At 38.1% G+C, this 12,267-nt stretch overlaps 1 protein-coding gene across 6 annotated transcripts in view; it reads left to right on the top strand.

Annotated features, from left to right (window-relative positions):
* The window catches only part of CLEC16A (C-type lectin domain containing 16A), a 62,284-nt gene extending 51,305 nt beyond the window's left edge, over positions 1-10,979 (top strand). For 3 of the 6 annotated variants that reach the window (XM_042864600.1, XM_042864599.1, XM_042864602.1), the window contains one exon: positions 4,249-5,578. In XM_042864600.1, coding sequence (XP_042720534.1) covers positions 4,249-4,589 — 341 coding nt within the window. In that variant the 3' untranslated portion in view covers positions 4,590-5,578. Of the gene's footprint in view, positions 1-2,952; positions 3,034-4,248; positions 5,579-10,769 lie in introns of those variants that run through there. The other 3 variants (XM_042864603.1, XM_042864604.1, XM_042864601.1) reach the window with 3 other exon arrangements.
* The last annotated feature ends 1,288 nt before the right edge of the window (positions 10,980-12,267 follow it).

The raw sequence follows: 12,267 nt of genomic DNA, 5'->3' as shown, positions 1-12,267 counted from the left end.
AATATTTGACTGTACTGATTTGGGGGAGAATTGTGCTGCAATTTCTGGATTTCAGCTGTTTCTGAAAGTCTTACCTACAGTTTCTCCCATATTTCATGGCTCTCTCCCCAGAAACTACAATTCTGCATACCACAAAATGATCTATCAAACTTCCAGCTTCAAAGCAGCCATGTCTTCATTTGCACAGGGGCAGCCATGGCTGTAGTGGAATTTAGCACAGGGTCCAGAATGGACAGTAACGCAGGTATTTGCTAGCAGCAAGAAATTTATAACTCAGGTAAAACAGAGACAACACTCAGTATAAGATTGTCCTCAGACTGTGATGGTACAAACTTGCTTCTTTTTATCATCAGACTCAGGCAAATGGATTTATGGGCTGCTTGTCTGCCTGAAGGATTGGGGAGGGGAAGCATAAACAGAAAGGATGGAAGTAGGCTTCAGACTGGTTCTCAGTTCTGTAACCTGTGTTGAGTCTAATTAATTTCTTTTTTCACCACCGTGGCATAAAAATATTTTACTCTGTTAATATTATAGAAATACTGTTTTTCATTTATTAAACTTGCTTTGTGTCTTTTTACTTAATGTACCGTTATTTATATTTTTGTTTATCCTTTTATTGTATATAGCTGTACAGTTTAAGGTGCTTTTCTGTAGATTATATTCATTCTTACCTTTTTCTATTCTCTCCTATCTTTTTTCCCTAATAACCATTATAGCATAAGATGATATAACAGAAGTGTTTTGTTTCTGTAATGATAACCTTGGTAGTACTATAGAAGTGCTGAACCCTTCACAGCTGTGGACAGCTGGTGTTACCCAATGCTTTGCAAAGTTACACCATGGTTTTGAATCTTGTTTGGTACTTGAATTCCAGTCTGACATTTTTTTGTCAGAACACTTCTGTTTGAACACGTGAGCTGGGGAGAGGTAAATAGGCATTTTTCCCATATTGGGTGGTAACTTTGTCACGTTGAAGAGTATGTTTCAGAGACCAGATTTTATTCAGGTAAAAATGACAATTGTCATTATTTTTGCTCTTTCTATCCAAAAGTCAAAAGTAAACTGGAACCAAATTTGAAAAGTTGGGTCTTTTTGAAAGCTACTCAGTATTACTGTATGCAGTGAAGATGTAAGTTACAGATAGTGAGTAGGGATATATAGCAGATATATATACATATAGCAGACTGGGTGCCTTGATACCCCTGAATCAATAGCTTGCTAACTATCTAGTTTTTAAAGACAGTCATTCTTGTAATAATCTGTTCATAATTTTTTTCCAGTTGGAGGATATATTTTTTTCCAATTGATTTTCCCAATTTCAGAGACAGACAGTTCAGATCATACGTAAATGCATGGATATTTATTTGGATCCTTTGCTGAATTGTACATGAGTTCAAAACAGCTCCAAAATTATGAGCTTCCAAGGTTTTCTTACTTGGAATTATTGACCTGAAGTGATGCATTGAGTTAACTGGGAGGTACATGCGAAAACCTCCTACATCAACACAGCACTCTGTTGCTGTTTTGTTTTGTTTTTTTAATTGTAATACTCTATATTCCAAATTTTCATTCCAAGATGCTGGATTTCCTACTCCATTTAGCACTTCATCAACACTCTGATTTTATTTTTTTTTCTATTCCTGCATCCAAAACATTTGGGAGATTGTAATAATGATGATGAACACATAAAGCTCTGTGCCCACCTGAAGGCCCAGTGAATCTGAGTGCTCGGTCCTGAAGATGCAGGTGTCAGTCTGGCAGGCAGTGATCTCTGGCTGTTACAGCTGTGACTGAAGGGTTGGTTTTCAGATACCAATCATTCCAGAAGAGATAATATGTTGCAAAATAGCACCCAGAGCTGTTGGCCTTTTCCAGAAGGTTAAAACTTCTTTTTCTTTTTCTCCCCTCTCGTTCTGCACTGATATTTACTCCCTGCCCCTGTGAGCACTAAGTGGTGCCTGGCTGCTCTCTGGGCATTCTGGCAGGGATGCTCTCACTGCTGCCCTTCAGTGCAGTGACAGGAGCGACATTCTGACAGCGACTAATGGAAGATGGAAAGTAGAGGGGAGAGACTTATTGCTATCAATAATAAATAAAACCCTCCCCAAAAAGCACGGAAGAGCTCTGCTTTTGTCTTTTCTGCTTATGAGATGCTAGACACCGAGTTTGTTCTGCTTACATTTCTTGATACCATCTCTTTGTATTTTTTTCTGAATGCACTGTAGGACCTTCAAATAGAAAATATGGTGGATTTTGACTCCAGATTATTTTCTAATGAAGTTTTTTCTAAATGTTTTTTTCTTATAGTAAGAAGGGATTCACTTCAGTCATTTAGATCCTGTGTGAAAAGATTAGGGACAGTGTAGTGTAATGAAATGTCAGCTTTTCAGTGAATTAAAGTTACATGGAAATGCACTCATATTTTCTCAGGAGAGGGGGCCTGAATATATAAGAAGTGAAACTCCAGAACCAGGAGTGAAATAGCAGCAGTAGAGACCTGACACATTATGCCATTCCTGAGCAGAACACCACTGCCTGACAGTACTTTATTTGCCAGAATTTCTCAGGCTGCTGCTTGAATCTTGGTGAATTCTTACTATTAAAAAAAGTCTTGGCAAAGTGTTTAATTTTTTTTTAAGGTTTTGTGAGCTTAGGAGATAAAACCACTGCAAAGAGACTGTATTTTTTTTTAATATTGAAGTGTTAGCATTTATTTTGGAATTCAGAGGAATGAATTGTTGCCTGATTTTAAAGTTCTTAGCAATTCATTTTCCATGCAAGCGTTGCATCACTTCTGTTATCAGCTGCCAAGTTTTGTCTAAAGCTTCGTAACACCTAAGAAGAATAATCTGCAGAGTTACTTGAATTTCTCCTTACTTTTAAAAATAAGTAGTAATGGCCTTTTTGTTTCAAAGACTGTCCTTTTAAATCTAAATTTTGTTTTCCTTAAAGCAAGAAGCTTTAGCTACAGATTCAGGAAAAAGTAAAATTGAATGATTTTCGAAGTGAGAGTGCACCTTTGTTTGGGGAAAGGTAAAATAATAAACATAATAATAGTAACAACCAACAAAACTGTCTTTTACTGCTGTCTCACTGATGTCTTACTGATGCTCATTCCATTCTAAGCTTTGTTTTTCTTTGTTGATGTGGTTTTTTGTTTGTATTTTTTTTTCTCCCTTATGTTCACATTTTCTGTTTTATTTTTACAGAAATAATTGGAATTATATTGAAAGTGAAATATTTTAAGGGTACTGTGTATTAAAACCAGAGTTCAATTCCTGGTCTCTGTATTCACACTACACTGCCTTGTAGCCTTTTCTGCAGATGCCTGTACACTTGAACACATGCTGTTTTTTAACATGAGCTCTAAATGGTCTGTCTTGAAGCTGGATACCTGTTACTTTAATGGCATCTATTACTAGTCTGAAAAGAAGATAAATTTGTGGGCATACTCGCTCATACAAGGCTGTACCCCCTGATCTGGGACATTCGCAGGATTTTAAGGGAAAAAAAATAAAAGGACAAGACAAGTAAATGTTTTATTTCATTGTGAAGGAAGTGCCAGCAGCATATCTGTTTCCTGTAGTATGTAATGGCTCATTCCCAGTTTTATCCCTGTTGCATGCTCCGGCTATGAGCACAAAATTTCATTTAAAAGCCTACATAAAAACAGGCTTATTTTGTGGCACCTTCATTACCGTAAGCACATAATTCTCCTTTTTGTCCTTTCGTAGTTGTAGTTTCTATGACTCAGATGTCATTTTAAACTGAATCTAGAGAATGGAATGAGTGAACAACTTCCAAATCTTTGTTTTTAAAATAATAAATAGGTGTTCTCTTGGGCAGATTGGTTGTACAGGGGTTCTTTACTAATTCTGAAGAGCTTCCAGGTATGGGGCACTTAATTTTGTTTAGACTGTGCTAAAGTCTGGGGAGGCTTTCTTACTCTTCCCCTCTGTTTCCTCTCTTTAGGAATATTTGCCGTATTGCTGTATAGTATAAGATGTGTGAATGTTCTAGTTTTTGATGTGAACAGTTTAGTGCTGGCATTTGATATCGTGCCATATTTTACATGTTGTTTCTAATTACTAAAAAGCAAATTTTTAAGCACAGTGCTTCATAGCACTACGTTTTTCACCCAAGTATTCTTAAATATTCATGAAGTACAGTACACTCTTTGGCTTAATGAATGATATACATGCTAAGTTGAATCTAATATTGATTCTTTCTTGATGTTTTCTTTAATAGATGACTCTCCAGCTCCCGAGCAGCCCCGCACAACTGTTTCTGGTCAGATGACGTTGACTGATGAAACTCTTTCAGCTGTCTCAAAGTCTAGCAAGAGTGCTGTAAAAAACAGTGACATAGAAACAGCAAACCTGTCCCCTAGCCTGATTCCTGCACAGCAGCCCACAATATCATTAATATCAGATGACAATACAGATGCACTAAGTGTAGAGTCGCTTACACTGGTCCCACCGGTCGATTCGCACAGTATTCGTACGTTCAGCTGCATTCCTCAGCCATCTTTGCAGTCTGAGCTTGAAGATTGCAAGGTAAAAGAGATAGAAGATGAGTGTTCTGACTAAGTTTACCCACAGACTGTGATAAGCAGTGATGCAAATTAACCAAATTCTTCATTGTATTTTTGTTTCTTCGGGAGCACAAGATACTTCCTGCAGCATCAGAGACATCTGGTCTGCAAGAAGAGGCCCAGCGATGAAAGAATGTGGGCAGCTTTTAGAATAAGCATCAGATGTTTGGCATATTTAAACCAGGGGAAGAAAAGAAACTGGATTGGACATTTCCCTAGCCATTTCTGTTGTACAAGAGCACCTACTTTCTTCCTATTATCAAATAAAGATCCAGCTGCAGTAACCTTATAGTCAAAGACCTACAGTGCTAAGGCAAAGCGAAGACATTTTTGGATACCTGGCTTCAAGATGTTGAATTGCTACTTCTTTGAAACTGGAGGCATATTGTTCACCAGGAACAGTAGTATAAAGTACTTTACTTTATAGTACAAAGATTCCATTTCCATTTGTTTCATTGTTTTTTATTCTGATCTCATTCAGCTTTTGGAGGCCTCTATGATACCAGCAGGCTCGCCCCTTTCTGTGTTGTGTTCACAGGACTCCAAGGTTCAGTGCTTTGTTTCCCATGTGTAATATTTATTTCAAAGTCTGATTCAAAGCAAGATGCATCTAAAAATATTTTTTTCATAAGGTAAAACTCTGAAACTTAATATGAGAATTGCTTAGTCATATGATTGCAAGACATTTTTGAAACATTTTTAGTCTTTGCTTAACTAGCTACAAAGATAAGAAATATTTTAATATCTACTGCTTGTTTGCTCACTTCTGACAGTCAAATTGCTACACCTCTGAGGAATGATGGTATGATGATACCCCTTCTACTGAAGAACAGCTAGAAGCAGACAGAGGCACTTTTATTCTTAAAAGGTTTGGGGGGTTTTGTTATTGGAGATCTTTCTTGTTGGTGTCTTTGGGTTTTGTTGGTTTTTTTTGTGGTTTTTTTTATTATTATTATTTGTTTGTTTCTCTTCCCATGGAAATAGTTCTAGTAATTTCTTTTCAAGTCTGAAAATGAAAGAGAATGCTATTGTTGGTATTTTTTTTTTCCCGTTTTAAAGTATCACCAAAAGAAATTACAGCACAAAAGCAATCGAGTTTGTTTGCCTTACTTTGCCTCATAGATCTTGAATCTGATTTGACAGTAAGCAGTGAAGAAATGTGAATTCAAGTTTGGAATGCTCTTTGCTGATTTTTATACATAATTTACTGTGAATGGTAAATTTAAGCTTTCTGATCAGTTTCCATACGTAGTAAGCTAAGCTGGTAGAAAAAAAGAGCAGAGTGTCCATGTTGGTCTGTGTATTACACTGAGTGCTGTCAAACATTGAAGTCTACTGTAAACTTGCTGTTGTGATTTCCATCATCAGTGCAATCAGTTTCCTGGTTCTGCCTCTACTAACATTGATTTCTTATCAAATAGGTGAATCTGAAAAGTTCTTGCCTACTTTCCCATCTTAATGTATCTCTTCCTTGCTGTCAGGCAGAACACTTGATTTATGTGTTACATTTATGAGATCTAATAATCCACGAGTGTATCTTGACTTGCTTTTCAATCTTTTCCTTCATGTAAAACATGTATATAAGGTGCCTGCTATTGAAAAACAGCATCTTTTAAACTCCCTTATTAGCTTTTGCATGCAGTTTTATTGATTTCTGATTTTCTGTGGCTTCTATTTTGTCTCAAATTGAGTTACCAAATATTCCGACCATTCCAGAATGGCACGAAATCTAAAATGAAATGAGAAAATTAGGCGCTCTTAACACTGTTATGGGTGTATGGTGGTGAGAATTTGGCCTTGCTGCTGGAGTAAGAGGCCATGATTTTGGGTTTAGCTTTTTTCCATGTGCTTAGGGTAAGTTTATACTGCAGTCACTGTTGTGGCTAATGTACATGTATCTGAACAAGTAGCAATTTGGGCAGAAGGACCACATAAATAAATTTTTATTAGCTGAATTTCCTGCAGTCTAGACTTCCTCCACCATGTTGCAGCATTACACTGTGGCCCCAGTAATACTCTAAAGATCATTATAAAAAATGATGCCTTAATTGGAAAGCATTTTATGTTAGCTGTTAACCTTAACTCTTGACCTGGATTACAGAAAATGCCACTGTGCGGGCTGAGTTCCCCTAAATAGTATTAATTCTAGACAGGAAAACCTTGATCTTTATTTATCTAATTTAAAATTTAGGTCTAGCAAGATTAAGGCCATTCACAGAGGGACTTTTAACAGGCATGCATAATCTCACCCTTGAGCCACACTGCACGAGAAATGGTGATGAAAGAAAGGTGACTTTGTGCTTTTCATTGCCTTGGAGTGGTGGTTCAATCCCACGACCAGGTGTTTCCTGTGCAGCTCTCAGTAGGCAGCTGAGGTACTGTTATGTGTGTACAGTTTGACTGCACTTCATGCTGCATTACAGGCTCTGGAGATGCTGCAGTACGTCATCTGACAATCTTATCTCCGTGAGTTGTGTTGTTACTAATCTGCAATTCCTTGAAGAGTATCATATCTGTCTCTTATCAGAAAAACTCAAAGGCTATTTCCTTATCCTTGTTTCACTGTAAAAAGGAAACTCGACCAAGAAAGCATTAGCACATCAGCCATAAATACACCTTCTAAAACAAAAGCTGATGTGAGTCAGTGTAGCATCACTCTGTTTAACCAAATCCAAACACCAAGCTGCAAATGAGAGCAGCAGCTGAACTACTGTTCATTCTTGCTCTTTCAGTGCAATACTGGAGGCCAAAGGGGAGAAATGAGAAAAATGCTAATACGTTGTGAGGTGGTAAATGCTTGGCATGTTTTGTAGAGGCTGTGCCTATCTTGAGCCTTATTCTGGTAATATAAAACATCTCTAATAGTCCTTTCCTTTTGAGAAGAGACACCAAAAAAAACAAGGCCTGCTGCATGTTGCTTTGTGTTGTGATCTGTGTCTCACTGTATTGAGTTTTACCAGGATAGCAGTTGCTTAGTGTCACAGCCTCTTGCAGGTCCTTTTGCTGTTCTGTAGCACGGTGGGCAGCAATGGACAGGGCTCCAGCGTTTCCTTTGTGAACAGAACAGTGGCAGCACGTGTGTGGTGAAGGAGTGCTCAGTTCCAGTGTCTGCCTTACTAGTGGGTGATGCTTGTAGTATAAACCTGTGTACAATAATTTCTTTCTTGCTGAAATTCTTGTATATAGGAAGAAACCTAACATTTAGCTTTCTGCCCTGTTTTTCACTAGCTATGTGGGTTAAAACAAATTTACTAGAAGTACAGTCATACGTATTAATACTGGAGGCTGTATTTTGTGCGTAGTCATGAATTATGCTGTAAAGAGTGAGCTCATCCTTCACAGCTCACTCATAAAGTGATTCTGTGAATTCATGATGAACTAAAATTCTGACTTCTGTTCCTTAAATTAATCTGACCTTATAAAATTACACCTGTTAAAGAAACTCCATAATGCTCTTCACTGTAGAGAAAATTGCAGCTGTGCTGTAAAGTCATTTGTTGAGAAAAAAAAATCAGTAATATCTTCCAGAATTGATTTACTCTTCTGAAATATTCTTGAAGTATGGACATACAGCACTTTAAAACCCTTCTTCCTTCTCTAGAATTTAGGACTCCACGTTAGATGGTAATCAGAGTTTGAGTCAATGTCCAGTTATTCATAGAAACCCTTTGTCCCATGTTGACAGAATACAGGGGGAAATAATGTTTTTCTGTGGATTTGAAGGATTCTTCTGTGTAAAATTTTAAAAATCAATGCTTAAAATAGTCTGTGGCAGCATCAGCAATCGTTAGGCTTGAAGTTACTGTGACTTTTTTCTTATTAAGCAGTAAGACATGAGTAGCTGTAATTGTCATGCTTACAGCAAGGAGCCTCAGATGCTTACTGATTACAGAGCTCAATAATTGCCACGCAGCTGAGGGTCGTTTTGCTAGCAGGAAATGGGTTTCTTTTTCTCCTGAAGTAAATGAAACATAAAATTCTCTGCTTGAAGCCATGGGGAAGCTGTAAGACAAACAGGTTGAGCTTTGTGTAAATGTGAAGTCACTTTGTGAAAGTGAACACAGGACTTGAATCGCATGGTGCTGTTGGTGCTCTGGTGTTATTGGTCACTCTTTTGCTGCACAGGTGTTAGAGGTAAACACAAAATAGCCTAATGAGCACTCTTGCAAAAGAAAAAAAAGTCATGTTAAGAATTCAGGCGCTGTCCTTGCTATCCAGCTCAACTAAGCAGGTAGAGCTATATGGAGATTTGCTCGTAAAAGAACATTGTGCTAACAGGTGTCACCTGGAAAACTTCACCTTGTAGTCTTAGGGTTGAGTGAGAGATTCAGGAAGAGGCATGAAATCAAGGCATCATAGAGATCTGGGCATTTTCCCTAAAAAGCGGTAACTCTCCTTAATAAGGTTCCTACCCATTTTCAGGCATCCTGGCCATAGGCACCTGATATGTTTGGGAAGTTCTGAACTGTTGCAGTCGCTCTTTGCTGACTGCAGGGCATCGTTCTCCTGGGCACTGCTCTTCCATTATCTCTGAGTTTTTGGAGTGATTTCCTGTGCTTTGTGCTCTGGTGCTCTGATCTTTCCTACACGTCTGCATCATGAATTACAAAAATACGTAACAACTCTGTCTGTCTCCTCTCAGCTCCAGCAAAGCAGATGGTGATCTAAGCAGAGCCTGCTGGGGTAGAGCTGTCTAAGGAGGTGGGGAGGGGGGGAATACTTGTGCTTTTTTTCTGCTGTTCTGGAATTTTTGAGCAGCAATAGAAATGTGGGACATGAAGTTCTGGATTGAGTCTCAAACAGAAGGTTATTTCATATGGAAAAATATTTTTATATCACATTTGTACAAAATTTTCCCTATTTTGGTCTCCCAGAATTTTTAAGGATATGCACATTGCTCAAAGTTGATTTCTTTGGCGGGATGTTTTAAATTGTGTTATGTTTGCTAATGTATTGCAAATGTAAAGCTAAGTTTTGCATGTCTAATAAACATGCACTGTGGCAGTATGTGTTTTGTTTGGCTAACTTGAAGTCAGTGCTTCTTAATGAATATGGAAGGAAACTTGAGTCATTGTTGTGACTGTCTCTTGAGCATAAATGAATGTGTGGAGCGTGTTTATTTAAAAAGGGCTTAACTAAGTAATGACAAGGAATACTTGTTGATGACAAAGGTTAGAGTTAAAGCTCAGCTTAGTATATGGTGTTCTCAGGATTTTTTTAATGTTGTGATCTTAAAATAATCAAGATTTTTTTTGTCATCTTTTGGCCGTGGACACTCATACCTGGTGTAAAATAGGCTTAAGACGTGGTAACAGCAATCTGATACTCAGGTCTCTATGAGATGAGAGTCTGAGTGTGCGGGAATATATTTAAATACTTCTGCCACAGTTAGTTCTTACAGTGAATGTAAGGATAGTTTTTGAAGAGGAGTGAGAATAGCTTCAAGCTTCTACATTTATGGACTGTTAGGATTTCTAGGAGCTTTGTTTTACCTGTGGTAGCGCTGAAGAACAGATGGTTACATCTCTAGGGGACCTGCTGGGAGCATTTTCAGCTTTAGGGACTGGCTTTAGGCATCTCCACTTGTGAATGTGTGTTGATGTTTTGTTGCAAACTTTTTGCTTCCTTTTGAGCTGTTTTGCAAGTTGGATTGTTTCAGGTGCAAAGGGAAATGTATTTTTCTAGAAGAATGATTGTATCTGGGCTTTGTATACTAAAGCATTTAATGAACATGAAAGTCTGTCCTCCTATGAAATATATTTCAAAAATGTCTGAAATGTGCTTCACTAAAAAAAATGTCCTGAATGTGCACTTCTACATTTAAATGGAAAGAAGTCTAAACACAAGGTGAATGGGATTCCAAAATGTCTTTTCTACAGGCAATAAGTATTAATTATTCAATGTAAGTTATGTTATACATTTGGAGTAAGTGTGATGATATTTTATGTTAATTTAAATAAAAATGTATATAAGTGGGAGGGGACTGAACTTAGAAAGTATTGCTGTATATCTTTGAAATCCAGATTTCTAAGCTGAGTCTGTATTTGCTGGCACTGATCATGTCCTGGCTATTGAAAACCTGGACAAGAGTGAACAAAACACCTTTCTTTGTAAATGGAACTTGGCAATAAAGATGGTGTTACTGAGAACCTTCCCTTTCATGTTCTGTTGCTAGATTAGATGCACAAGGACGTCCAATGGCAGTGAAATGCACAACTTGCAGAAGTGTGCTCCTGTTAAGAAGAATGGTGCATGAGAGTTGGGCATATTAATCTTCGAGCTGAAAACTGAAATAGCCAAGGTAATTTTGTGTTGTGTATGCAGGAAATAGCGTGCACAAGGGAACAGAAATGAAACCCACCGGGGTGATGGAAAACAGACAAGATCCAGGGCTGAGAGTGGCTGGGAACCACTTTGAACGTGTCCTTTTGCCTGTCGTGTGTGATTTCTTCCCCACATATATCCTCGCACCCTCTGCCTCTTTCCTGGTGCGTGTTGCCAGTTCACTTCATGGATTAAATCCAACTGAGTTATTACTTGAAATCTTGTTAATTAGACTCTCCATCTATGGGAATTAATTACAGTCAATATATGTTCCTTGTGAGATGTTATTTTGCAAACTAGGCATTGCTCCAGAAGCTTTCTTGAGTAGAAATTAAATCCCATTGTACCATGAAACAAGCAAGCTAGATATAAGAGAGGAGATAATACTGTGATTTACTGTAAGATGCAAATATTAAAATGTGGTGTAGGGGGGTAAAAAAGAGCTTAAATCTGCTACTGGCATTTGGATTTCTGATGTGCCAATAGTACTTCCTAATTCATGGCCTCCCTTTCATTTGGAACAGCTTGGGGCTTCCTGTAACCTTCTTATAGCTCAGGACATCTGCAGCCTTTTGTCTTGTAGCATTTCCTCTGTTTCTGTATGAGGTCTTCATAATTCAGTCTAACGGTTATAAATAAGAAAGTGAAAGTGTGTCAAAGCATGATCCATGCCTTTATCATAGTAACTCCATCCTTATCCAAATAACAAGTTAAAATTCTGCATGTGGAGGCTGATGCCTTTATTCTTTGTCAGTTAAACTGCTGGTTAATGTTTCCGTATCCAAAACAGGTTCACTGGGATGGTCTGGACTTCTTAGCTCTTTAGCTATGAGCAGTCACTTTCCTAACTGTGTGTTTGTGCTGCTGTAGTAGAGCTGTAGGGATGGTGTGTAGGCAGGAACTGGACTGACAGCTCCCAATGATCTTTTTGAGTATAAACTGGGAACACTGGTTTATCTGAGTGTTTCCTGAAAAGTCTTCGAAGAGCTGCTGCAGTTTTATTTTCTCAAATAACAAGAGATGGTGGAAGTTGCGGTGGTGGGAGTTAACTGGCAAAATCATCACTCACTGTTGGCAAAATGAGAAGAATCTATTCAGGCAAGTGTTCACGCGGAGTTGAGGCAGCTGAGCTGAAAGGGAGTAGCTAAGGCAGCCTGGAGAGTGTGCAGTTGTGTCTGGGTTTGGCTTGAGTGTTCTCCCAAAGGCTTATCTTGATGCTGAAATTGAGTGCTTATGGCTGCCAGTTCTCTAAAGCTGATTTTTAGAGGTGAAATTTTCAGGCTGCCAAGTGCAAGTGCATTATTAATCAGACTGAAGATTGGGATTTTCAAAATATATATGCTGAAAGC

Source organism: Lagopus leucura, unplaced genomic scaffold (genome assembly GCF_019238085.1).
Source record: "Lagopus leucura isolate 7727_CA_CO unplaced genomic scaffold, USGS_WTPT01 Super-Scaffold_760, whole genome shotgun sequence".
Classification (NCBI taxonomy): Eukaryota; Metazoa; Chordata; class Aves; order Galliformes; family Phasianidae; genus Lagopus; species Lagopus leucura.
The sequence above is the reverse complement of the archived record's forward strand: the minus strand, read 5'-3'. Positions and strand labels throughout refer to the sequence as shown.